Raw genomic sequence first — 24,862 nt, 5'->3', positions numbered from 1 at the left:
ACCAATGTCGAATAGAGGGGGACGATCATGTCCCTCGATCTGCTGGCAATGTCCCTACTTATACATCCCAAAATGTCATTGGCCTCCTTGGCAACAAGGGCACACTGCTGACTCATATCCAGCTTCTCGTCCACTGTCACCCCTAGGTCCTTTTCCGCAGAACTGCTGCCTAGCCATTCGGTCCCTAGTCTGTAGCTGTGCATTGGGTGCTTCCGTCCTAAGTGCAGGACCCTGCACTTATCCTTATTGAACCTCATCAGATTTCTTTTGGCCCAATCCTCCAATTTGTCTAGGTCCCTCTGTATCCTATCCCTGCCCTTCAGCGTATCTACCACTCCTCCTAGTTTAGTATCATCCGCAAATTCGCTGAAAGTGCAATCCACACCATCCTCCAGATCATTTATGAAGATATTGAACAAAACCGGCCCAGGACCGACCCCTGGGGCACTCCACTTGACACCGGCTGCCAACTAGACATGGAGCCATTGATCACTACCCGTTGAGCCTGACAATCTAGCTAGCTTTCTACCCCCTTATAGTGCATTCATCCAGCCCATACTTCTTTAACTTGCTGACAAGAATACTGTGGGAGACCGTGTCAAAAGCTTTGCTAAAGTCAAGAAACAATACATCCACTGCTTTCCCTTCATCCACAGAACCAGTAATCTCATCATAGAAGGCGATTAGATTAGTCAGGCATGACCTTCCCTTGGTGAATCCATGCTGACTGTTCCTGATCACTTTCCTCTCATGTAAGTGTTTAAGGATTGATTCTTTGAGGACCTGCTCCATGATTTTTCCGGGGACTGAGGTGAGGCTGACTGGCCTGTAGTTCCCAGGATCCTCCTTCTTCCCTTTTTTAAAGATGGGCACTACATTAGCCTTTTTCCAGTCATCTGGGACTTCCCCCGTTCGCCACGAGTTTTCAAAGATAATGGCCAATGGCTCTGCAATCACAGCCACCAATTCCTTTAGCACTCTCAGATGCAACTCGTCCGGCCCCATGGACTTGTGCACGTCCAGCTTTTCTAAATAGTCCCTAACCACCTCTTTCTCCACAGAGGGCTGGCCATCTACTCCCCATGCTGAGATGCCCAGCGCAGCAGTCTGGGAGCTGACCTTGTTAGTGAAGACAGAGGCAAAAAAAGCATTGAGTACATTAGCTTTTTCCACATCCTCTGTCACTAGGTTGCCTCCCTCATTCAGTAAGGGGCCCACGCTTTCCTTGGCTTTCTTCTTGTTGCCAACATACCTGAAGAAACCCTGCCCTGAGCGGTTCACGGCACGGGGGGGGGGGGGGGGGTATGTGTAGGGGGAGTGAGGGGACCCCGCCTTTGCTCCACCCTGCCCCGATTCCACCCCCTTACCCAAGGCCCCGCCCCTGCCTCTTCTCTGCCTCCGCCTCATCCCCCTCCTTCCTGGAGCGACATGAGCAATGGCAAACAGCTGTTCAGCAGCAAGGAAAGCGCTGGGAGGGAAGAAAGGGCGGGAATGCAGGACGCTCGGGGGGAGAAGGTGAGGGAGAGGAGAGCTTGGCTGCAGGTGGGTGTGGAGCCTACAGCAGGAGCCCCAGGAGCCAGCAGGACCAAGCTTTTGCCCCCACAGTGGGGGGGCCCTGGGGCCCCATGCTAGGGCACCCTGTGTTTCACTGCAAATCCACCTTGTCCTAGTTTGCAGAGCCCAGAGGAAACATCATAGCCCCATTAATTCCCCCACTCTCTTCCTGCATTATCCCCCAGCAGCATCAGTGCCCCCCTAGCCCTGCAGCACCTGAGTAGCGGCCAAGGAGGAGGGGAGCACAAGGCTGGATTGGAGGCACCAGCAATCCCCGGATAATCTGGTGCATGGGAAAAACCTTCAATTCAGCACTTGGGCGAAAGTGCAGAGCCGGAGTCTGCAGTGGGAGGCGAGGGGGAATAACCCCCGGGGGCAGACGAGAGGCTTCTGCTCCTGAGACCCCACCAAAGTTGTTAGGCTTTCACATTAGCCTCACAGCCGCAGGGTGCCAGGATCCTTGCCAAGGAGCTAAACCCAGCCCCTGCTGACCCCACTAAACACACCACTGCCCACAAGATGGAGAGCAATACGGTGCTGTTGTGCCAGCAGAAGAGAAGGGACAGCAAGCCAGTTGTCAGATGCAAGGAGCAGAGATTAAAACTCCAAGAGGCAGGGCCCACTGCTGTGGATTTGCTGCAGAATCCTTAGTTTATGAGCTTTTGGGGGCAGGGACCGTGTCCTTGCTCTGTGTTTGTACAGCACCTGGCAAAATGGGGCCCTGATCCAGGCACTACCACAATATAAACAGTAATAATCCACCTCCCTGTTAAAGAACTGTGCAATAGACTCTGAGCTTTCATTAACTAGATCTGCTGGAGTCACCTGCCTAAGTCTGCCCCCAGCCTGCACCAACAGTTCTGAGAGGTGTGAACTTTCCTCATTGAGCCCAGTTGGGTGTTAACTCTGAAACCTACTGAGGCCCATTTTTCAAGACTGCTTTCACTGCCAATGGTTTTAGCAGAGCCATCCAATGAACGGGCATCTCCATACCCTGGGGTACCATGGTCGATAACGGGTCAGGGAGAATGAGCTAGATGGGTACTGGGGAACTAGGAGTTCAAGCCCTACTCCCAGCGTTCAGTGAGGACAATTAATGGGTGGAACAACTCACCCAAGGATATGGTGGTGTCAAGGCTGAATCGCCACTCTGTCACTCCAAGTGCAGGAAGTGGGGGCGCACAAGGATTTTAAAAAATTAATACTTGCCACTCCAGGCTTGTATTAAACTCCCACGGTTACAGCTTCTCTCTGACCTTGGCTTGGTAAATGCTGCCACCACCCAAATGCAAAAAAATGCCTTTGAACCCAGGAAGGAGCACTTGGGAATTCCTCCCTGTGAGGTACCCTCAAGCCCTTTCACCCCCCTCTGGGGAAGAGCTGAGAAAGAAAACAAAGGAGATTAGCTGTGGCTATCAGCTAATCAAGCAACATGAACAAAATTCTTGGGACACCAAAAATCCAATCCTGTCCTTAAAAAAAGTAAATTTTATTAAAACAAAAAGAAAGAAAATACGTCTGGAATTAGGGCATTTTCTAGATTTCAAAAGAGCAATTCCAAAAATTAAGCACCCAAACTAGCTTTCTTGGGGGTTCAGCTTAAAGGTTACAAGCAAACAAAAGCATCAGGGGTTAGCACGGAGGAGATCCACAAGCCAAAATAAGAAATAAACCTGATAGTGTCTAACTAAACATTCCCTATCCAAGTTATTCCTTCTAGGTACGGAAAATACTTTTTCATACCTGGTTCAAACCTCACACAGCATTTCTGCTTACAGCATTGCTGCTCCATCCCTGCAGCCCAGGGGGAGCAACCACAAACAAAAGGAAAGTATCTTTTACCATTTAAAAAAGTTCTAGCCTTCCCATTGGCTCTTTTGGTCAGGTGCCCACTGCCTTTTCTTTATCTGGGGGACTTTTTAACCTTTACAGGTAAAGCAAGTAAAGAACAGCCACCAAGAGGGATTTTACAGCTAACTGGTTGGCTGGGTGTCCATCAAAGGGAGGTACCTCCCCCCCTTTATTAATCACAGGTATGTTCCTCATCACTTGAAAGCACTAAGTCAAGGTTGGGTGCCTGCCTATGAGATCTGCTGTTCCCAGCCTAGTGTCTGGGTTCGATGCAGGAATCCCTGGGTGACGTTCTTGAGATTAGGTTAACATCATAGGCCCTTTTGGCCTTGAAATCGATGACTGCCATCCATCTCCACCCTCTGACAGAGGCTAGGGACACCATTCCTTACCCATCCTGGCTAACAGCCATTAATGAACAACCTCTATGAATTTATCCAGTTCTCTTTTAAACCCTGTTATAGTCCTAGCCTTCACAACCTCCTCAGGCAAGGAGTTCCACAGGTTGACTGCGCTGAGTGAAGAAGAACTTCCTTTTATTTGTTTTAAACCTGCTGCCCATTAATTTCATTTGGTGGCCCCTAGTTCTTATATTATGGGAACAAGTAAATAACTTTTCCTTATTCACTTTCTCCACACCACTCATGATTTTATATACCTCTATCATATCCCCCCTTAGTCTCCTCTTTTCCAAGCTGAAAAGTCCTAGCCTCTTTAATCTCTCCTCATATGGGACCCGTTCCAAACCCATAATCATTTTAGTTGCCCTTTTCTGAACCTTTTCTAATGCCAGTATATCTTTTTTGAGATAAGGGGACCACATCTAAGGGACTGACCCTTGGGGAACACCACTAGGTACCCCTCTCCATTCTGAAAATTTACCATTTATTCCTACCCTTTGTTCCCTGTCTTTTAACCAGTTCTCAATCCATGAAAGGATCTTCCCTCTTATCCCATGACAACTTAATTTACATAAGAGCCTTTGGTGAGGGACCTTGTCAAAGGCTTTCTGGAAATCTAAGTACACTATGTCCACTGGATTCCCCTTGTCCACATGTTTGTTGATCCCTTCAAAGAACTCTAATAGATTAGTAAGACATGATTTCCCTTTACAGAAACCATGTTGACTTGGAGATCGCCCTGTTAATGAAGGCGGTAGGTCAGTTCTTTAGAAGTGTGGGCTGAGAGGAGAGGCACTTGGAGGCCACGGACAGAGAGGGGCACCAGGACAGGGAAGGGCAGCAAGTGACGGGTGATCTGGGGAAAGTCATGGGGGCAGAGAGGAAACCAAGAGCTGGTGCGGTGAGCGATATCTCCATTGCTGTTCAAACAGGCTGGACACATGGGCTAGTAGGGAGCTGGCCATACCCGCTGATTCTGTGACTAGCTTTGCTTCATTTCCCAGAGCTGCTCTAAATGTTGGCAGCTGGTGATGGTTTCCAGCTGGTGATGGCTGGTGATGACCCCCTGTGCCAGCTGGGGATTCCTGGAGCAGTGTACTCTGGCCACACCCCTGACATGACCTAACACCCCTATGCCAAGGACTTCTGGGGAGTAGATGTGTAGGAGCCAACTAGTGCCTGCTGGGAACTTTGCTGTGCTAGGGTCTCCTCAGTAGGGGAGATGCAGCTAAACTGCTGCTGTCTGAACGCTGCAAATGGAGCACCACAGACCAGTTGGTCCGACCTTTCCTGCAGAAATCTTTGTGCTCCTGCCGAGTTTATCATTCCCCAAGCACCCAAGCTTAAAACTTCTGCAGAGCAAACTGCAGCAATGCTCACATGCTGCATGTCGGCCGCAGCCCCACATGGCCGAGAGCTGGGTGCTGTGCAGATGCTGCATGATGCCCACATATCTGCAGGCAAAAGACAGAAACATCAACTAGTTCCAAACTGAACGCTCTGAAAGTGCACAAAACGGAAGGCAAGGCCCCCAAAAATGTGAGATCCGCAATGCATTCAGACTCATGATTTCCACTCTGCTTGATATTAACTCTGTGTAGATCCAGCACTGATTGCCATGCACGTCAGCCTGACTCCAGCTCACCCCTATCTGCTGCCCTGTCTGTGGCAAGGGAGCCTTCACTTTGGAGCTTCCTGGCCTTTCTGTGTTCAAGCTTTGCAGTATCATTGTTTCTTACATTTTATATGCCACACGAGGGCTGAAGTGGTACTGTGACTGCGCTGACCTCTGCACAGGGCTAAAATTGCAGCCTCCAGCATCTGCCCTTTGATGAAATCCACTTGTCTCATTGGAACCCTAGTTCACTTGTCTCTTCTTTGGAGATCCTTTGAGTCTTGTCATTGCGGCTGTGGAGGGAGAAGGGCTTTCAGCTCCCTCAGCAGTCTGTTTCAGGGATAACCCTGCCAGCTTTCGCAGTGCTTTGAATCATAGAATCATAGAATAACAGAGTTGGAAGGGACCTCTGGAGGCCATCTAGTCCAACCCCCTGCCCAGAGCAGGACCAATCCCAACTAAATCATCCCAGCCAGGGCTTTGTCAAGCCTGACCTTAAAAACTTCTAAGGAAGGGGATTCCACCACCTCCCTAGGTAACGCATTCCAGTGTTTCACCATCCTCCTAGTGAAAAAGTGTTTCCTAATATCCAACCTAAACCTCCCCCACTGCAACTTGAGACTATTACTCCTTGACTGTCATCTGCTATCACTGGGAATTGTCTAGATCCATCCTCTTTGTATCCACCTTTCAGGTAGTTAAAAGCAGCTATCCAATCCCCCCTCATTCTCCTCCATAGACTAAACAATGCCAGTTCCCTCAGCCTCTCCTCATAACTCACGTGTTCCAGTCCCCTAATCATTTTTGTTGCCCTCTGCTGGACTCTCTCCAATTTCTCCACATCCTTCTTGTAGCGTGGGGCCCAAAACTGGACACAGTACTCCAGATGAGGCCTCACTAATGTCGAATAGAGGGGAACGATCACGTCCCTCGATCTGCTGGCAATGTCCCTACTTATACATCCCAAAATGCCATTGGCCTTCTTGGCAACAAGGACACACTGCTGACTCATATCCAGCTTCTTGTCCACTGTAACCCCTAGGTCTGCACAACTGCTGCCTAGCCATTTGGTCCCTAGGCTGTAGCGGTGCATTGGATTCTTCGGTCCTAAGTGCAGGACCCTGCACTTGTCCTTGTTGAACCTCATCAGATTTCTTTTGGCCCATTCCTCCAATTTGTCTAGGTCCCTCTGTATCCTATCCCTACCCTCCAGCGTATCTACCACTCCTCCCATAGAATCAAACTTGCTGAGGGTGCAATCCACACCATCCTCCAGATCATTAATGAAGATATTGAACAAAGCCGGCCCCAGGACCGACCCTTCGGGCACTCCGCTAGATACCGGCTGCCAACTAGACATGGAGCCATTGATCACTACCCGTTGAGCCCGAAAATCTAGCCAACTTTCTACCCACCTTGTAGTGCATCCATCCAGCCCATACTTCTTTAACTTGCTGACAATACTGTGGGAGACCGTGTCAAAAGCTTTGCTAAAGTCGAGGAATAACACGTCCACTGCTTTCCCTTCATCCATAGAACCAGTTATCTCATCATAGAAGGCAATTAGATTAGTCAGGCATGACTTTCCCTTGTTGAATCCGTGCTGACTGTTCCTGATCACTTTCCTCTCATCTAAGTGCTTCAGAATTGATTCCTTGAGGACATGCTCCATGATTTTTCCGGGGACTGAGGTGAGGCTGACCGGCCTGTAGTTCCCCGGATCATCCTTCTTCCCTTTTTTAAAGATGGGCACTACATTAACCTTTTTCCAGTCTTCCGGGACTTCCCCCGATCGCCATGAATTTTCACAGATAATGGCCAATGGCTCTGCAATCACATCCGCCAATTCCTTTAGCACTCTCGGATGCAACGCATCCGGCCCCACGGACTTGTGCACGTCCAGTTTTTCTAAATAGTCCCAAACCACTTCTTCCTTCACAGAGGGCTGGTCACCTCCTCCCCATGCCGGCCACTCTGTGAATCATAGAATATCCGGGTTGGAAGGGACCTCAGGAGGTCATCTAGTCCAACCCTTTGCTCAAAACCCCTCCCTAAAAATGGCACACTCAAGGACTGAATTCACAACCCTGGGTTTAGCAGGCCAGTGCTCAAACCACTGAGCTATCCCTCTCACAAGGCTGGAAAGGTGTCATTTCCACTCTTCCACCAGTCCCCTGCAACCGGTACAGGCCAGGTAAAGGAAGCTGAGCTTTGGATTCCTGCACCCCAAGGCTAAACTGGAAACGTTCGGAGGGGAGGGACGGAAACAAAGAGCGAGCAGAGGTCTCTGCTTATGCAGAAGGAAGCCCCAGGCACTAACTGGAGCTCTTTACCTAGAAATGTATGCTGGTTCTCTGACCTGTTGTGAGACATCCCCACACACACCCCAGCCGTGCTGAATAGCACCAAGATTCTGACAGCTGGCCTGAGAGACCCATGGCCAAGGGCCAGCCCAGACCGTGCCCAGCTGGAATGGAAGCCTTGCCTCTGCTGCAGATACAGGAAAGAATCCGGCTGAGCTGCCTCTGAATCTGCACTTGGGGGCGGCAGATTAGCAAAGGGATGATGTAAACCAAATCAGTGACTTTCCATGACACCCCTATCTTGGATTCCAACACAGATTGCAGGAAAGGATATCTAAGGAGACCTCCCTTGATCTCCTTAGATAATGAGGATGCTGGCTTGTTGGTTCAGGTTTATATTTAATCAGCCAGCTTTTCACTTCAGGAAGCCACTCTCTCCCCACAGTGTGTGAAATCAGTCATCCTCTGCTCTTCATACGCAGACCGTCTGGCTCTCCAACGACCCCCAAAGTGGTCTTTTGCAGAACCAGGACCAAGAGAAATGAATGTCCATATCTTTAACACAGCAGCCTCCAGCTGTGTTTGCAATATCAAGCACCTGAGAGTGAAATTGACTAAAAGTTAACTCCAAGCACATGTGAAACCGACTAACCTATTTCCATGGTCCCAGCTGGGCAGGAGACCAAAGGTAGCCAGTGGTTAGGGCAGTAATCCAGGTCTTCAGAGACCAGGGTCCAACTAGTCCCGGTCTGCCAGAGACTGCCTGGGTGACCTTGTCTCCAGGTCCTCCAAGGGTCCTGATTGAGAGTCAGGCACCCCAATAACAGTGGTGCCAATTCTCCTGGGAGTAGGGGGGGAATTCCAGTTTCTGCCCCTCCAGGCAGGGGCCTTGTTCCATTCCCTGTTCACCCACCCCGCTCTGTCCAGAGGGAGGGAAGGCCAGGCCAACTTTGAGTGGCGTTGTGACCCCACACCAGGTGGCAACGCCACTGAAATGTGGCCTGGCAGCCCCTCATTCTGTATAGCAGGGCAGCTGGGTCGAATACCGGTGGTGTTGCAACCATGCAGCCAGAGCAACACTCCAGATCACTCTGGCAGCAGCTGTACTGATTTAGCACAGGACCACTGCTTAAAAGTGGTTGGAGGCCGTGCCTCACCCTCTGGCTTCACAGCCTATAGAACTTAGAGCAAGTGCAAAAACCTGGGGGGCACATTTGTTCCCCCCGAGCCCCTCAATTGAGGTCCCTGCCAAGTAACTTTGAGACCCTAGCTCAAAGGTGGATGAGAGGCTAAATACATTACAGATGGTGAAGTGCTCAGACACTACAGTGATGGGGGCCGTAAGGGTACCAGAGACAGATAGAAGGTAAAACAGCATCAGTGGAGACGATCTGTGTGCACAGGTCCCGCTCTCTGAGCTGTTTTTAGTAACCCAAAGGAAATCTGGTTGTTTCTTTTAAACAGATGATAATTGGTCACGGTCCCTTCAAGACTTACCTTACAGTAACCATGCTTCCTCAAAAGTTTAGTGCCCATGGCTTCCACTTGTGGCATGCGAGGTCAGGCTCTTTCGACCAGCAGTGTCTATTGGAGTTGTGCGAGTGCCCTCCATGTCTTCATCCCCTCCCCACACAGGGGGCAGCGCAGCCTCAGCTCCCTCGCTAACCCAGCATCCCAGCAGCGATGGACTCTAAGGAGTGGGGATGGCGGGCAGAGCAGGGCAGGGACCCACACAGATGAAACACTGCAAAGAACCTGTTACAGCAAGGTTCTTAAGTCATTGTTTGTGTGAATCCCTCTTACGGTGACTAGCTGGCAGTTGCCAGATTAATTGAAGGAAGGTCTGAGCTGTCCTACCTACATCAGATCTAGTCACCCAATCCAGGGCATAACACTTGGTAAAGGTCTGCGCTGATCTCTGGGTGGCTACCCTGTAGCTCTCTGATATAGCGATGTTTCTTAGACATGCTGAAGGGGTTGCGTGGGGGTGAGGAGTCTTTCCTAGTACCAGAGAGGGCTTAGTTCCACGTGGCCCCACTAGGTCTTTCCAAGATCAGGCCTCTGGGCTTGTAGTTTGGAAATCAGAGGGGTCTATGGCTCTTCTCATCTCCTCCATCCTAAGAGAGGACTGGTACTGGGAATCACTCTTAAAGCAACTCACACCTACCCTGACTGCACATGGTGACGGTGGCACCTGGCTTCAGCGCTGACCCCCCAGCCAGTGCCAAGTTCAGTTTGGAGGGCGGCTGATGGACAAGACAACAGACCTTTCTCTACCAGCATCAGAAGCCTTCAGGGGAAATCCCTACTTATAGAGGCACTTAAAGATCTTGGGGAGGCGAGTCCCTTGTCTTTCCAAAAACCAGCACTTACCCTCCTGCACTGCTTCAGCAGGCAGAGCTTTAGCAGTCTCTGGAGTGGTCAGTCCTGGTGGAGAACAATCAGCCTGCAGAGTAACAGTCTGGAATGTAACTCAGGCCCAGGCAGAAGAAACATCAACAACACCATCAGTTAATGGGATGAGTTAACACTCCTACTAGAGTTTGTGCTCTTTTCTCAAGTGGTTTTTGGGGGCGGGGAGAAAGAAGACAATCCAGATGTATTTCATCTACATACGTTTCTATGGGGGGTTCGGGGAAAAGTGGCTTTTCATATTTTTTCCATGACAAGTCTGTGTCCTGTCGAGCCTGAAGACTGTGCAGCGTGCCCCTATCATCATTTCTCTCTCCAGTCCAGAGCATGAAAGCTCCCTCTATTCAGAGGCAACAGGCTTCTTAGTTTTGTTTCCCCCATTTAACTCCAATGTCTAATTTACATTTGGGAGAAAGGAGGCCTTTGTTAAAGATTCACCAGGCCTGCCAAGCAGAAGTGGTGGTGGTTGGAGCACATGCCACAGCCCTCTAACTCACAGCCCTCCGATGAAACCAGTCTCAACCATCACTGAGGGTATGTCTGCACTATGAAATTAGGTCGAATTTATAGAAGTTGGTTTTGTAGAAAGCGGTTTTATACAGTTGATCGTGTGTTCCCACACAATGCTCTAAGTGCATGTAGTCGGCGGAGTGTGTCCACAGTACCGAGGCAAACGTCGACTTCTGGAGCATTGCACTGTGGGTGGCTATCCCACAGTTCCTGCAGTCTCTGCCGCCCATTTGAATTCTGGGTAGAAATCCCAGTGCCTGATGGGGCTAAAACATTGTCGCGGGTGGTTCTGGGTACATATCGTCAGGCCCCCGTTCCCTCCCTCCCTCCCTCTGTGAAAGCAAGGGCAGACAATCGTTTTGCGCCTTTTTTCTTGAGTTACCTGTGCAGACACCATACCACGGCAAGCATGGAGCCCGCTCAGCTAACCGTCACCATATGTCTCCTGGGTGCTGGCAGACGTGGTACTGCATTGCTACACAGCAGCAAATTGCCTTTTGGCAGCAGACAGTGCAGTATGACTGGTAGCTGTCATCGATGTAGTCCTGGGTGCTCTTTTAATCTGGCGCCTGGGGAAACATGGGAGTGACTCAGCCAGGTCATTTCCCTTGTTTTGTCTTGTGGCGATTCAGACCTACCAGCAGTGCGCTCTCTTTTAACCTCCAGCCAGCAGAAGATAATGGCTAGTCATCATACTGCACCATCTTCTGCCGAGCACCCAGGAAATGACGACGGCTAGCAGTCGTACTGCACAGTCTGCTGCCAGCAAGATGCATAAAGATAGATGAAGTGGCTCAAAACAAGAAATAGACCAGATTTGTTTTGTATTCATTTTCTCCTCCTTCCCTCTGTGAAATCAACGGCCTGCTAAACCCAGTTTTGAGTTCTATCCTTGAGGGGGCCACTCAGTTTCTCGCAAAGCCACCCCCTTTGTTGATTTTAATTCCCTGTAAACCAACCCTGTAAGCCATGTCGTCAGTCGCCCCTCCCTCCGTCAGGGCAACGGCAGAAATCATTCCTTGCCTTTTTTCTGTGCAGATGCCATACCACAGCAAGCATGGAGATCACTTTGGCAATTAGGAGCACATTAAACACCACGCGCATTATCCAGCAGTATATGCAGCACCAGAATCTGGCAAAGCTACCGGGCGAGTAGGCGACGTCAGCGCGGTGACATGAGTGATGAGGGCATGGACACAGACTTCTCTCAAAGCATGGGCCCTGGCAATGTGGGCATCATGGTGCTAATGGGGCAGGTTCATGCGGTGGAACGCTGATTCTGGGCTCGGGAAACAAGCACAGACTGGTGGGACCATATAGTGTTGCAGGTCTGGGACGATTCCCTGCGGTTGCAAAACTTTCGCATGCGTAAGGGCACTTTCATGGAACTTTGTGACTTGCTTTCCCCTGCCCTGAGGCGCAAGAATACCAAGATGAGAGCAGCCCTCACAGTTGAGAAGCGAGTGGCAATAGCCCTATGGAAGCTTGCAACACCAGACAGCTGCTGGTCAGTCGGGAATCAATTTAGAGTGGGCAAATCTACTGTGGGGGCTGCTGTGATGCAAGTAGCCAACACAATCAAAGATCTGCTGATATCAAGGGTAGTGACCCTGGGAAACGTGCAGGTCATAGTGGATGGCTTTGCTGCAATGGGATTCCCTAACTGTAGTGGGGCCATAGACGGAACCCATATCCCTATCTTGGCACCAGAGCACCAAGCGGGCGAGTACATTAACCGCAAGGGGTACTTTTCAATAGTGCTGCAAGCACTGGTGGATCACAACGGACGTTTCACCAACATCAACGTGGGATGGCCAGGAAAGGTACATGACACTCGCATCTTCAGGAACTCTGGTCTGTTTCAGAAGCTGCAAGAAGGGACTTTATTCCCAGACCTGACAATAATCGTTGGGGATGTTGAAATGCCTATATGTATCCTTGAGGACCCAGCCTACCCCTTAATGCCATGGCTCATGAAGCCGTACACAGGCAGCCTGGACAGTAGCCAGGAGCTGTTCAACTATAGGCTGAGCAAGTGCAGAAGGGTGGTAGAATGTGCATTTGGACATTTAAAAGCACGCGGGGGCAGTTTACTGACTGAGTTAGACCTCAGCGAAATCAATATTTCCACTGTTATTACTGCTTGCTTTGCACTCCACAATATCTGTGACAGTAAAGTGGAGACATTTGTGGCGGGGTGGAAGGTTGAGGCAAATCGGCTGGCTGCTGGTTTCGCATAGCCAGACACCAGGGCAGTTAGAAGAGCACAGAAGGGCGCGGTGCGCAGCAGAGAAGCTCTGAAAACCTGTTTCATGACTGGCTAGACTACAGTGTGAAAGCTCTGTTTGTTTCTCCTTGATGAAACCCACTGCCCCTTGGTTCACTCTGCTTCCCTGTAAGCTAACCACCCTCCCCTCTTCCCTTCGATCACCACTTACAGAGGCAATAAAGTCAGTGTTGCTTCACATTGATGTATTCTTTATTCATTCATCACACAAATAGGGGGATAACTACCAAGGTAGCCCAGGAGGGGTGGTGGAGACGGGAAGGACAAGGCCATACAGCACTTTAAAAGTTTAAAACTTATTGAATACCTGTCTTCACGAACAAGGTCAGCTCCCAGACTACTGCACTGGGCAGCACAGCATGGGGAGGAGGTGACAAGCCCTCAGTGGAGAAAGAAGTGGTTCGGGACTATTTAGAAAAGCTGGATGTGCACAAGTCAATGGGGCCGGATGCGTTACATCCGAGAGTGCTAAAGGAGTTGGCAGATGTGATTGCAGAGCCATTGGCCATTATCTTTGAAAACTCGTGGCGAACGGGGAAGTCCCGGATGACTGGAAAAAGGCTAATGTAGTGCCCATCTTTAAAAAAAGGAAGAAGGAGGATCCTGGGAACTACAGGCCAGTCAGCCTCACCTCAGTTCCTGGAAACATCATCAAGCAGGTCCTCAAAGAATCAATCCTGAAGCACTTACATGAGAGGAAAGTGATCAGGAACAGTCAGCATGGATTCACCAAGGGAAAGTCATGCCTGACTAATCTAATTGCCTTCTATGATGAGATAACTGGTTCTGTGGATGAAGGGAAAGCAGTGGACGTGTTGTTCCTTGACTTTAGCAGAGCTTTTGACACGGTCTCTCACACTATTCTTGCCAGCAAATTAAAGAAGTATGGGCTGGATGAATGGACTATAAGGTGGATAGAAAGCTGGCTAGATTGTCGGGCTCAACGGGTAGTGATCAATGGCTCCATGTCTAGTTGGCAGCTGGTATCAAGTGGAGTGCCTCAAGCGTCGGTTCTGGGGCCAGTTTTGTTCAATATCTTCATAAATGATCTGGAGGATGGTGTGAATTGCACCCTCAGCAAGTTTGCAGATGACACTAAACTGGGAGGAGAGGTAGATACGCTGGAGGGTAGGGATAGGATACAGAGGGACCTAGACAAATTGGAGGATTGGGCCAAAAGGAATCTGATGAGGTTCAACAAGGACAAGTGCAGGGTCCTGCACTTAGGACGGAAGAATCCAATGCACCGCTACAGACTAGGGACCGAATGGCTAGGCAGCAGTTGTGCAGAAAAGGACCTAGGGGTGACAGTGGACAAGAAGCTAGATGAGTCAACAGTGTGCCCTTGTTGCCAAGAAGGCCAATGGCATTTTGGGATGTATAAGTAGCGGCATTGCCAGCAGATCGAGGGACATGATCGTTCCCCTCTATTCGACACTGGTGAGGCCTCATCCGGAGCACTGTGTCCAGTTTTGGGCCCCACACTACAAAAAGGATGTGGAAAAATTGGAGGGAGTCCAGTGGAGGGCAACAAAAATGATTAGGGGACTGGAACACATGAGTTATGAGGAGAGGCTGAGGGAACTGGGGATGTTTAGTCTACAGAAGAGGAGAATGAGGGGGGATTTGATAGCTGCTTTCAACTACCTGAAAGGGGGTTCCAAAGAGGATGGCTCTAGACTGTTCTCAGTGGTAGCAAATGACAGAACAAGGAGTAATGGTCTCAAGTTGCAGTGGGGGAGGTTTAGGTTGGATATTAGGAAAAACTTTTTCACTAGAAGGGTGGTGAAACACTGGAATGCGTTACCTAGGGAGGTGGTGGAATCTCCTTCCTTAGAAGTTTTTAAGGTCAGGCTTGACAAAGCCCTGGCTGGGATGATTTAATTGGGGATTGGCCCTGCTTTGAGCAGGGGGTTGGACTAGATGAGCTCCTGAGGTCCCTTCCAACCCTGATATTCTATGATATACCATTCATAAACGTAATACAATGGTCCCAAAAAATACTATACAGCGTTGCAATATCTGTTACACTCACCACTTATGGGGTTGCATCAAATGTAAAGGACTATGGTAAATTGCTAAGATGGAACCTAGTGCTCCACGATAGAAGTGATGCATGTGTAAGGGAATGCAAATTTGGTCACTGATGCTTTATTCAGGAAATAAGTCAGGGGGTTCCTAGGGTGCCACCTTTGCTAATCCTAGGAAAGAGCTGTAGCTGGTACAAAAACACACAATTACTCAAAACCCTTTGCTCTGCTCACTCAATGTTAACAGTAAAGGCTATTAAAAAATAAAAAAAAACAGAACACTACCCTGTGCAGCAAAAGCAGCCATGCAGGATATTGCACCACAGCATGGCATGACTGGCCACCCACAGAAAAATCCTAACACAAACAGGGAACCAGGGGCACAGCAGCTCTGCAGAAGGGGTGTAGATGGGCAAGTGTTTAGCAAAATGTGTTCACACTGTGAAGGAATCATCGCACGGTGAGGGGAGGAGAGAAGGAGAAGAGGCGGGATCAGTGAAGTTAAGAAATGGTTCATGCAGTTGATGTCCAAACACTGGTGCAGAGAGAAGAGAACTCGACAAACTGAAAACTTGGGCAGAGTGAGGGTAGAAAAACCTAGAGAGTAAGTTACCTGGGAAAAAATGAATCAACTTAGAGCATAAAGATCAAGGGAATCTGGGGGTTGGACTAGATGACCTGAGGTCCCTTCCAAAGCGGATATTCTATGAAGGAAACACTGCTGTACTGAACTAAGTGACTACACATAGCTTCCCTCACCCAACTATCTTAATCCCTCACAAGAATTTTAAAACAGAAACACTTTTTTTTTCCAGCCTCCAAGAGAAACTGTTGAATTAGTCTTAAGGGTATGTGTTTGCTTATGTGATGTGCCTATGTGCTAAAGAAATTATCTAGGGAGATTTTTTTTTCCCCCTCCAGCTGGGTGAGTTCCATTCTCAAGAGCCGGATCGAGGGTAAGATCTGTCTCCTACACTCATGGGCCTCAACTGTCTCATCATTCCACTGGAACATACCCATTATGGGAAGTAATAGCAACAGAAAGGCATTCCTTTAGGTAAGCATGCCCAATCCCACAGAGGGCTCTACATGTCCCAACAGACGTCAAACAGAACTCTAAAGTCAGAGAGGAGCTCCAGACTGATATAGTCACATATGTTGAGAGCATGAGTAGGGCCTCTTCCATAACAGGACAGAGACTTTCACTGCAATTCTTGCATCAGGTACAATTCCTAGGGGGGAGGGATAGCTCAGTGGTTTGAGCATTGGCCTGCTAAACCCAGGGTTGTGAGTTCAGAACCTGAGGGGGCCATTTAGAGATCTGGGGCAAAAATTGGGGGACTGGTCCTGCATTGAGCAGGGGGTTGGACTAGATGACCTCCTGAGTTCCTTTCCAACCCTGATATTCTAGTTGATCTCTATAGCATATATTTTAGAAAGACATTAAGTGATAGAGAATTCACACCCCAGGTTAGTTACCCTATTAAAAGTCTGCACTTCATTTCTAGTTTGAAACTATTTTACCTTCAGTCTTTAGGCAACGGATCTTGTTCGGTCTTTGTCGGTTAATGAAAGAGCACTCTGGTAGCAGCACTCTTCCCCATCTAAGTACCTACAGACTGATCAAGTTGCCTCAACCTTTTCTTGAATCAAATCGTTTGAGCTCCTCTAGTCTCTCACTGGCAGGTTTTCCAGAGTTTGAATCATTCTTTAAGCTCTTTGCAATCCATCATCCATCCTTTTAAAGCTGACCAGAACTGGTCACAGTATTCCATTAGGACACTGCAGTGTCCTATTCAATATTCTCTGGATTATGCACCCACAGACATTTCTTACATGCAAGTGGTTATCCACCACAACCTAAATCTTTTCTGAATCTCAGCTTTCCAACCCAGTTCCCCATCCTGTAAGTGTGACCTAAACCCCTGGTATTGAGATGTACAGCTTTACATTTAGCTGTATTAAAACATGCTGCTCAAGTGTGTATAGCTTACCAGGCAATCTCTAACGCTGACCTGTCATTATTTAGCACTCCACCAAGTTTAGGTCACCACAATTTTTACCAGGATTTTCTCCCTCCCCCACAATCATTGATAAAGACATGGAACAGTATAGGAACCCCTTTCAATGAAGCCCCCCACTCAAATTTACAGTTTGAGGCCTGAATAAGTATTCTGTGCAGCTCAAAAGCTTGTCTCTCTCACCAAGAGAAGTCAGCCCAATAAAAAACATTGGCACTTCGTCCCAAATATCCTTGGCCCGACACGGCTACACCACCACTGCAATTTTGACATGAGTTAATGTACTACATTAGTAATGAATACTATAGAAAATCGAAGTGGCGAACTGACAGAATATGGTGTAACACTCAGGTCAACCAAATGGCAATAGGAGTTTGGCTATCTGGCTGTTTGGGCCTCCAAAAGGAGGCCAGTACTACAGATTGATTTAAGAATCAAAGGGAAAATGCCTTTGATGGCAAGGGCTGTTATAAAAGCTGGAAAGTTCTTCAAACTGCTTCTTTCTTGCTAGGCTACCAGCCTAGTTTGAGTTTAGGCAGCTGATCTTTATCAGTTATTTATACTAGGCATGTAGAGGTGGTGTGGTACTAGGTGTCAGATGACTAGTGCTGGTAGTCCCACTGTTACCATTTCACCCTTCTCCAAATAGCTATTTAGAGGTTGACTAATGGGGGAGGGAGGAGAGAGGAGGTAAGCCAATGCCAATTCAGGCTGTTCTGGGGAAGGACATAAGCCAGTGCAAGGTGTTTGCATTCATCCCTGCAGCCTCTCAGAGGCAAGACAGAAGGGAATGATGCATCTACATGTACTGTCTCCCCTACACTTTCCTTCATAAAGAAAAAGTAGACACAGACATGAGTATCTTGGACTCCATCCAGCTTTTCTGCCATACATCCACAACACCCCACTGTTGCCCAGGGCTGCTACTCTGCTGTTCCCTTTCACTAGCTCATTCCTTCTACTAGGAGTGCAGCATCCTTCACAGGCAGCTAGGAGAGCACTCATCTCCAACTGATTAGGCTCTTACACACTGAAGAGCCTGAATGCCAACAGAAACAGCTGCTAACAAGAAGCTGCCTCTAGTGCCGTCCCAGGCTCTCCAGACAGATGTGCCATACAGCAACAAGAACCACTGTCAGCAAGTGTTAGCTGCAAAAGCCTGGCACAAGTTCTGTGCCAAAAGAAAGTGGAAGCTGGGAAGACCAGCTTTCTGTTGCAGACATATTACTTGTACCTTTTCAAATCAGCTACAATACCAAGAGATTGTTATCTACTTCTCTTTGCAATAGGAGACATGCACTGAAAAGGGAAGAGAATTTCTCCTCCTTCCTCTACACCTATTTTTTACTATGGAAAAATCTTTACCACTTGACTCCCAATCCTCAATTTCCATTTTATAATATGGAGATACCACAAGGCTGACACAAGTAGAACCACTGACTACTTGCATTTTGTTAACTTAAAGTAATGTGATCCTATTGTGTACCTATGAATGTATCCATAAAGATCTTTATTGGCCTAAATAAGGCCAAGTAGTTTAGGAAGACTACCCAAGAGCTAAACAGCAATGTTGTTATGCAAGATCTTTATGCAAAGTTGCCATAGTTGGCAACAGCTATTCATTTCAAATTAGTTACTTAGGCACCGTAAAGTGTTACTCTAGAAAGCAAGGTTACTTTTAGTGTTAATGCCACAGACACCTTCAATACTGATATACAGCTACTGATGAATGACTAGCAGCATGGCATTACAACATACAACATACCAAGAACACCATGCTGTGTATCAAGGGATCGCAACATTGGATATGTAACATTGCAGTTCCACTGCTGGCATTAAATTTCAGCATTTACTTGGGTAATATTTGTTTTATGGAACATTATGCCATTGTCGCTTGGCATTATTGAGGAGTTTGATGATCACAAGACTAACTGAACACATTGATGGAGACTATGCAACAGATCATTTTCATTAGATTTCTTTAGCCATTCCAGGGAAGAGCCTCTCCAATTTTGTTTCATTTAGTGTTTCATACTCTGCTCTGAATGTAAATGCATTGGTGGATTAGTACTGACAGGAGGCTTCCAGGGAGCCTCAATCAGGGGTGGACAAACCACAGCTGGCTAACCCCATGCAGCTCTTTCAGTGTTAAAATGCAGCTCACCAAGCCCACCCCACCTGCACAGTCTCTACCAGACTGCAGGGGGGAGCTTGGAGCTTCTGCATAGTGGTGGGACTAGAGGTTAGTCTAAGACAATTGGTACCTGCCGAGAGTGGTGAGTACAATTTAAAGGTTCAGACTCTCCCAACTCCCTGCTCAGCTTGAGTCACACAACCCCAGGCATGCCCCTCCTACCCTCAGCAACCCCTCCCTCCCTGCAGCTCCCAGGTGTTTGCTACTGCCTCTCCCATAGCTGCAGCTCCAGAGATGTGGCCTGACCATACCATGTGACTGAAAGAGCCAGCAAACCCTAGCAAAAAATAAGGGAGGCACATGCTGCCCCCAACACCCTGGCAGGCATGCCCCAGCTCTTCAATTTCTGAAGATTGCCATATGTGGATCAAGTTTGGCCACCCCTGGCCTGGATGCTGCAAAGAGCAGTAGTGGTAAATTCAGCATGTTGCAGTGGTTGTAGATTAACTACTCAGTGGTTATGTCTACACTACCACAGTAAATCGACCTACACTACGCAACTCCAGCTAGCTGGAGTTGATGTACCTTAGGTCAAGTTACTGTGGGGTCTACATGGGAGAAAAATCTCCTTGGGGTAGAGTACAGTGGTTGATTGGTGAGCGATCTACAGCTGATTTGGCAGGTCTTTACTAGACCTGCTAAGTCAACTGCTAGTGGATCAAGTTCAGAGCATTGATCCTGGCTGTGGTGTAAACCTGCCTAGTGTCTCATTGTGCTGTGTTTCCAAAAGACAGAATAGCGCTTTTGCTAATAGGCATCTAAGCACACAGGACCTTACCCTGCACCAAATGAACTCAATGGGAGCTTTACTTTCATCAGTGGTTGTTTCTAGCCACATTTTACCCTTAAAAACCCTGCTTAAGGCCACTACAGAATGAATGGCTAAGAGTATTACAGTGGATGCTTGCCAAGTGAACTCCCATGCTGCTGGGACAGGTCATCTACACTAAGCTAGAGAGGCTTCCAAAACAGTCTTAATCTAGGGGTTTCCCTAAAGGAATCCCTGTAGGACAGTTTTAGAAACCTAGCTACTGATACCACGTAACAGTTGTAGTAGCCAATCTACTCTTCTTCTTCAGAGAAGAGGATTCCTTGCCACTCTTAGGAAAATACATGATTGCTACACAAGTGCCCTAAGAAGATTTCCTTTTAAAAAGAAAACTCATGTGGTTCAGCTGGTTTTATTTCATAAACTTAACTCTGCAGTCCAGCTAGACTTGAAGGTAGGGGAAATGAAACCCAATAGAAATGCAGCAGTAAGTCAGGAACACAAGGATTACAGGAGGGCTAAATCACACCATGGTATGTTAGCCCAGCTACAGAAGGAATGGTTGGTTTAGACAGAAAGGAATTTTATGACAGCTGCCCACAGTTAGAAATGGTGACCTTCTTCTTTGTTTTGCCCTCTCTTGATCCAAGGCCAGACATTGCCTCCACCACCTTCATCCCATCTTTGACACGGCCAAAGACAACATGCTTCCCATCCAACCTACGATAAAAACACACGTTTTATGGGATCATGTTGCTGAGAAGCAGTCTTACTTGTTTGTGGCCTACTGTATTAAACCACTAATTTCAGGAAGCTTGTATAATCAGCTACCTTGTTAGTACTCAGTTTTTACTATAGCAGTTACCAGCCTCCCATCATGCTCAATGGAAAAGTGAGCCACCAGACAGGAAATATTCCCCTTGTAGCTGACAAATTGAGGGTATCTGGGGGATCACACACTTGTTCCTGGGTACTGTTAGAGCAACCGTAGTTTAGTGCTCAATGAAGCCTCACTACATAGCGGCCTTGAGACGAGAATTGTTTGAGGTTTCATTAGGTTCACTGATAATGATCACAGGAACAGTTTAGGGACAGTATGTTCTATAGACAGGCCACACTACATTAGAATTATTAGCCAATGCATTAGAAGGGCTATGGGAAAGGTAACACCTTTTAGGGTTATATTGAGTAAATTCAGAGATGAGTGAAGAGTACAGATTCCAACAGTACTTACCATTCAGTCTTAGCAGTGCAGATGAAGAACTGAGATCCATTTGTATTGGGGCCAGCATTTGCCATAGACAAGATGCCAGGACCTGAGTGGGTCAGGATGAAGTTCTCATCAGCAAACTTCTCACCATAAATGGATTTGCCACCTGTTCCATTATGGCATGTAAAGTCACCACCCTGCAAAAAAAAGCACTGCAAGTGAAACACAGCGATGCCCACCCTTCTAATCAGTTAGGCAGATTTCTAATCTATAGAAGACTGCTGCTAAAGCTACCAGATAAAAATCAAAGCCACCCCTTTATTCAATCAGGCACAAAACCTTCTGGCCTGTTTACTGTAAGTCTTGGGCCCCTAAGCAAGGCAGTTCTATAAAATTGCAGAAACACTTCTGTTTCAAAGAAAAAAGTGTAGGAGCTACAAAAAGCTACTGAATGAGGCCATAACCAAGTAGTAAGAAAGTCAGTGATGCATACCTGGCACATGAATCCAGGAATGATTCTGTGAAAGCAGGACCCCTTGTAACCAAATCCTTTCTCCCCAGTGGTCAGGGCACGGAAGTTCTCTGCCAATTTAAGACAGTCATTACCAGATGGTATTTATAGGAACACCCATTGTCAAACATCTGGGTAAAAATTTCAAACTTATTGTCAATAAAAAGTAAACTGAAGACTGCATTGCAGTCATCATGAACTTGAGTGGTTTTTACAAACCTGCAGTCTTTGGAACCTTGTCTGCAAACAGCTGTAGAAGAGAAGAGAATCAGTTAAGTAATTTTGCTTAAAGACTGTTGGTTGCCAACTACTAAAACAGGAGAAATAAATCAGCATACTGTATCAGGAGTTCAGTTACTACATCAACTATTTCTGGGAGAATCTTGCAGTATCTGTAGTTTGTTGACTACAAGTTGTACTATGGTTAGATTCCATCACTTGAATCCCATGACAGAAGTCTACATGGCATTGACATTTTCTTTAAATGCAATCCAGGATTCTGTAAGCTATGCTTTACTTCTCTCAGTTCTATTTAGCAGCATGCTAACTGCTTACACAATGAAATCCAACAGAGATCATGTTCCATGGCTTTTGCCACCAGCTCCTCCTTATGTGAGCAGAATCTTGCAGCTGGAACAAGGATTAGATTCCATTATTAAATTCATTCACAAGATTCAGCATCACCTTTTATGAAGCTGACAGTTTTATGAGACAGCATATACTTGGTCCAACTGCAAGATTAGAAGGGTTATTAAGCCAGGCTCATTTCCTGGTACAGTACTGTGCTGGAGAAGCAGCAGTGGGTTTCCACTATTTTTTGTCAGACTGGAATGTGTCAGCAGGACTCAGACAAAATGGAGTCCCTGGGCAAAGACTGCACTGTCCTGTTGACTACCGTTTATTCACTTATACACCTGTTCATAGGGGAGGCCTTTATGTTCCAAAAGGAAAGTTATTTGGGTGGTTAATGAGACCAATTAGAAAGTCTTGCTCAACCTTATTCTCAGCCACACTCAACCACTGGGACAAGCATACTAAGGAGTCAAGAATCGGATTTATGTAACCATGTCTTTTGGTTACTATTAATTTCAAGTTTGGCAATCAAACTCCAATGATTAATGGAGTACAATTGTCAGAGCACTTACTTACAAGTCTGAACTCTGGTTTGCTTAAAATCTGCAGAGCGCTTTGTTGCCCTGATGAAAGGTACTGCTACAGAAAATTGGTGGTCTTCACAGTAGTCCACAAAAACCATTACCTCCCCCCCACACACAGTTAGACATTTGCTCTCTGCTCAATACCACATAAGTCATTCCTTACATGTTAAAAAAGGTCTGCATCAATAAAGCTTATTATCCTTTTCATACCTCACCTCTAGAAAAGTCACAGTATGTGACGTTTCTTACCCAAAATGAGGAGCAGTTATACAAGCACGTAGTTTAGCTAGTATGGAGACCTTGGGTGCAAAGTACTGTAACCGCCATTCCATGATTTCTGATTTAACTATTAACAATAAAGTGAATGGATACTGCATGTAAGAGCTTGGGGATTAGAGTAGGTCTTCACCTTCAAAAGTACCGAAGGCAAAATAAGGGACTGGAGAATCCCACTCCAGCATTAAGCACATCTCTTTGGCCGCTAAAAGGGGCTTTAGAGATACGATATGCAAGACCTGGAGAGGGGCTTTTTGTCTGGAGAGCAGCATGCCGCTATGGCGATGGGGCTTCAATTACAGCGTGGGGATAATTAGCGACCATGAGCCCTTTATCAGGGGCACGGTCGGCGGATGAGCAGCTTCGAGTCCCAGCAACCGGGCATATTCTGAAACCGCCTGGAAAACCGCAGCCCTTTCTTTTTACGGCACAAGAAAGCATTTAAGTCTGAAGATTAACCGTTTCGATAGCAAACCAGAAAACGGGCAGGCTGACCAGCGCAGCGATGCGGATTCCGGAGAAAGGCGAGCACCGCCCCCACCGCAACGGCCTCACTGCAGAGGGGCCAGCAGCGGAGGAGGGGCCGCCGCCGCCACGATCCCGCCCGATCCGGCGCGGGGTGGGGCCGGCACAGCATGCCGCCTGCAAGGCGGCCTCCCTGCGGAGGAGGGGAGCGCTCCCGGCTTCCCCCCACTGCCCGGGGACAGCGGGTTGCGCACCGGGCGGCCTCAGCCACGTGGAGCCCACCGCGGCCACGAGGCGCGCGCGCGCGCGCGCTCCCTCCCGCTCGAGCGCCCGCGCGCGCCGCCGGCCGGCTCCCTTCACCGCGCGCGAGCCCCTCCCGCCCAAAATGGCCTCGTGCTCTTGCCAGGAAATGGCGCCGCCGGGCCACTCGCGGGACCTCCCCACCCCAGATACCTCGAAGGTGACGCGCCCCAGCGGCTCATCGTTGGCGGCGATATCGAAGAACACGATGGGGTTGACGGCCATAGCGCGTCGAGTGAGAGGGGGGCTCGGGCGGCGGCAGTAGCTCCTCCTCAACAGCGAGTGCGGCGCAGCGGAAAGAGAACCCTCGCCACCCCGAGTTTATATAGTCGCCACTCCGCCCGCCCGCCCGCCGGCTGCTGCCAATCGCCGCCCGTGGCGCCAGCGAGTGAGGGCTCTCTCAGCCAATCGCTGTCATGAGGCGGGGCCGCGACAGCCCGCGCGCTCTGGTAAGGCGGTGCCCGCTGAGAAGCAGGAGGGAGATGGTGGGCATGCGCACTGCGGCGCTGCACAGGGTGGGGCTGCGAGGAGATGGGGGTTGGGGGATGGGAGGGAAGATGGAATTGGGGTGGAATGGGATTTTTTTGGGAGGTAGAATGCGAATGTGGGGGGACTGGGGTTTGGGGGAAGGGGCTGGGGTGAGTGTGGGGGACTGGGATTTGGGGGAAGGGGCTGGGGTGAAAATAGGAGGGCGGATTTGGAAAAGGGGCTGGGGTGGGAATGGGGGGCCGGGATTTGGGTGGTGAGGTTAGGGATATGGGACTAGGGGTTAGGCTGTGGGGTTGGAAATGAGGGATTGGACTGGGATTGGGAGGACAAGGGGTGGGCTGGGATTGGGGACAGGAATGGTGGGGGGGGGGGAAGCTGGGACTGTGCGGATACAAATTGTATGTAACCTCCTGAGTGGCATGGTCTCTACATCTAATAAGGTATTCATGAGACTTCCTGACATTCACGTAGCACCTCCCCACCCAGGAACTGTAACCCCCCTCAAGG

At 48.5% G+C, this 24,862-nt stretch overlaps 1 protein-coding gene across 1 annotated transcript; it reads right to left on the bottom strand.

Moving 5' to 3' along the window:
• Nucleotides 1-20,343: 20,343 nt before the first annotated feature.
• Nucleotides 20,344-24,179, bottom strand: PPIA (peptidylprolyl isomerase A). The gene is made up of 5 exons (XM_084615178.1): nt 24,020-24,179; nt 21,888-21,918; nt 21,651-21,739; nt 21,182-21,354; nt 20,344-20,667 (listed from the first exon to the last, which is right to left on the bottom strand). The coding sequence occupies exons 1-5, from the start codon at nt 24,089-24,091 to the stop codon at nt 20,532-20,534; spliced, it is 501 nt and encodes a 166-aa protein (XP_084471304.1). The 5' UTR covers nt 24,092-24,179; the 3' UTR covers nt 20,344-20,531.
• Nucleotides 24,180-24,862: the final 683 nt, after the last annotated feature.

This window comes from Lepidochelys olivacea, assembly GCF_965140295.1.
Source record: "Lepidochelys olivacea isolate rLepOli2 genome assembly, chromosome: 26".
Taxonomy (NCBI): Eukaryota; Metazoa; Chordata; order Testudines; family Cheloniidae; genus Lepidochelys; species Lepidochelys olivacea.
The sequence above is the reverse complement of the archived record's forward strand: the minus strand, read 5'-3'. Positions and strand labels throughout refer to the sequence as shown.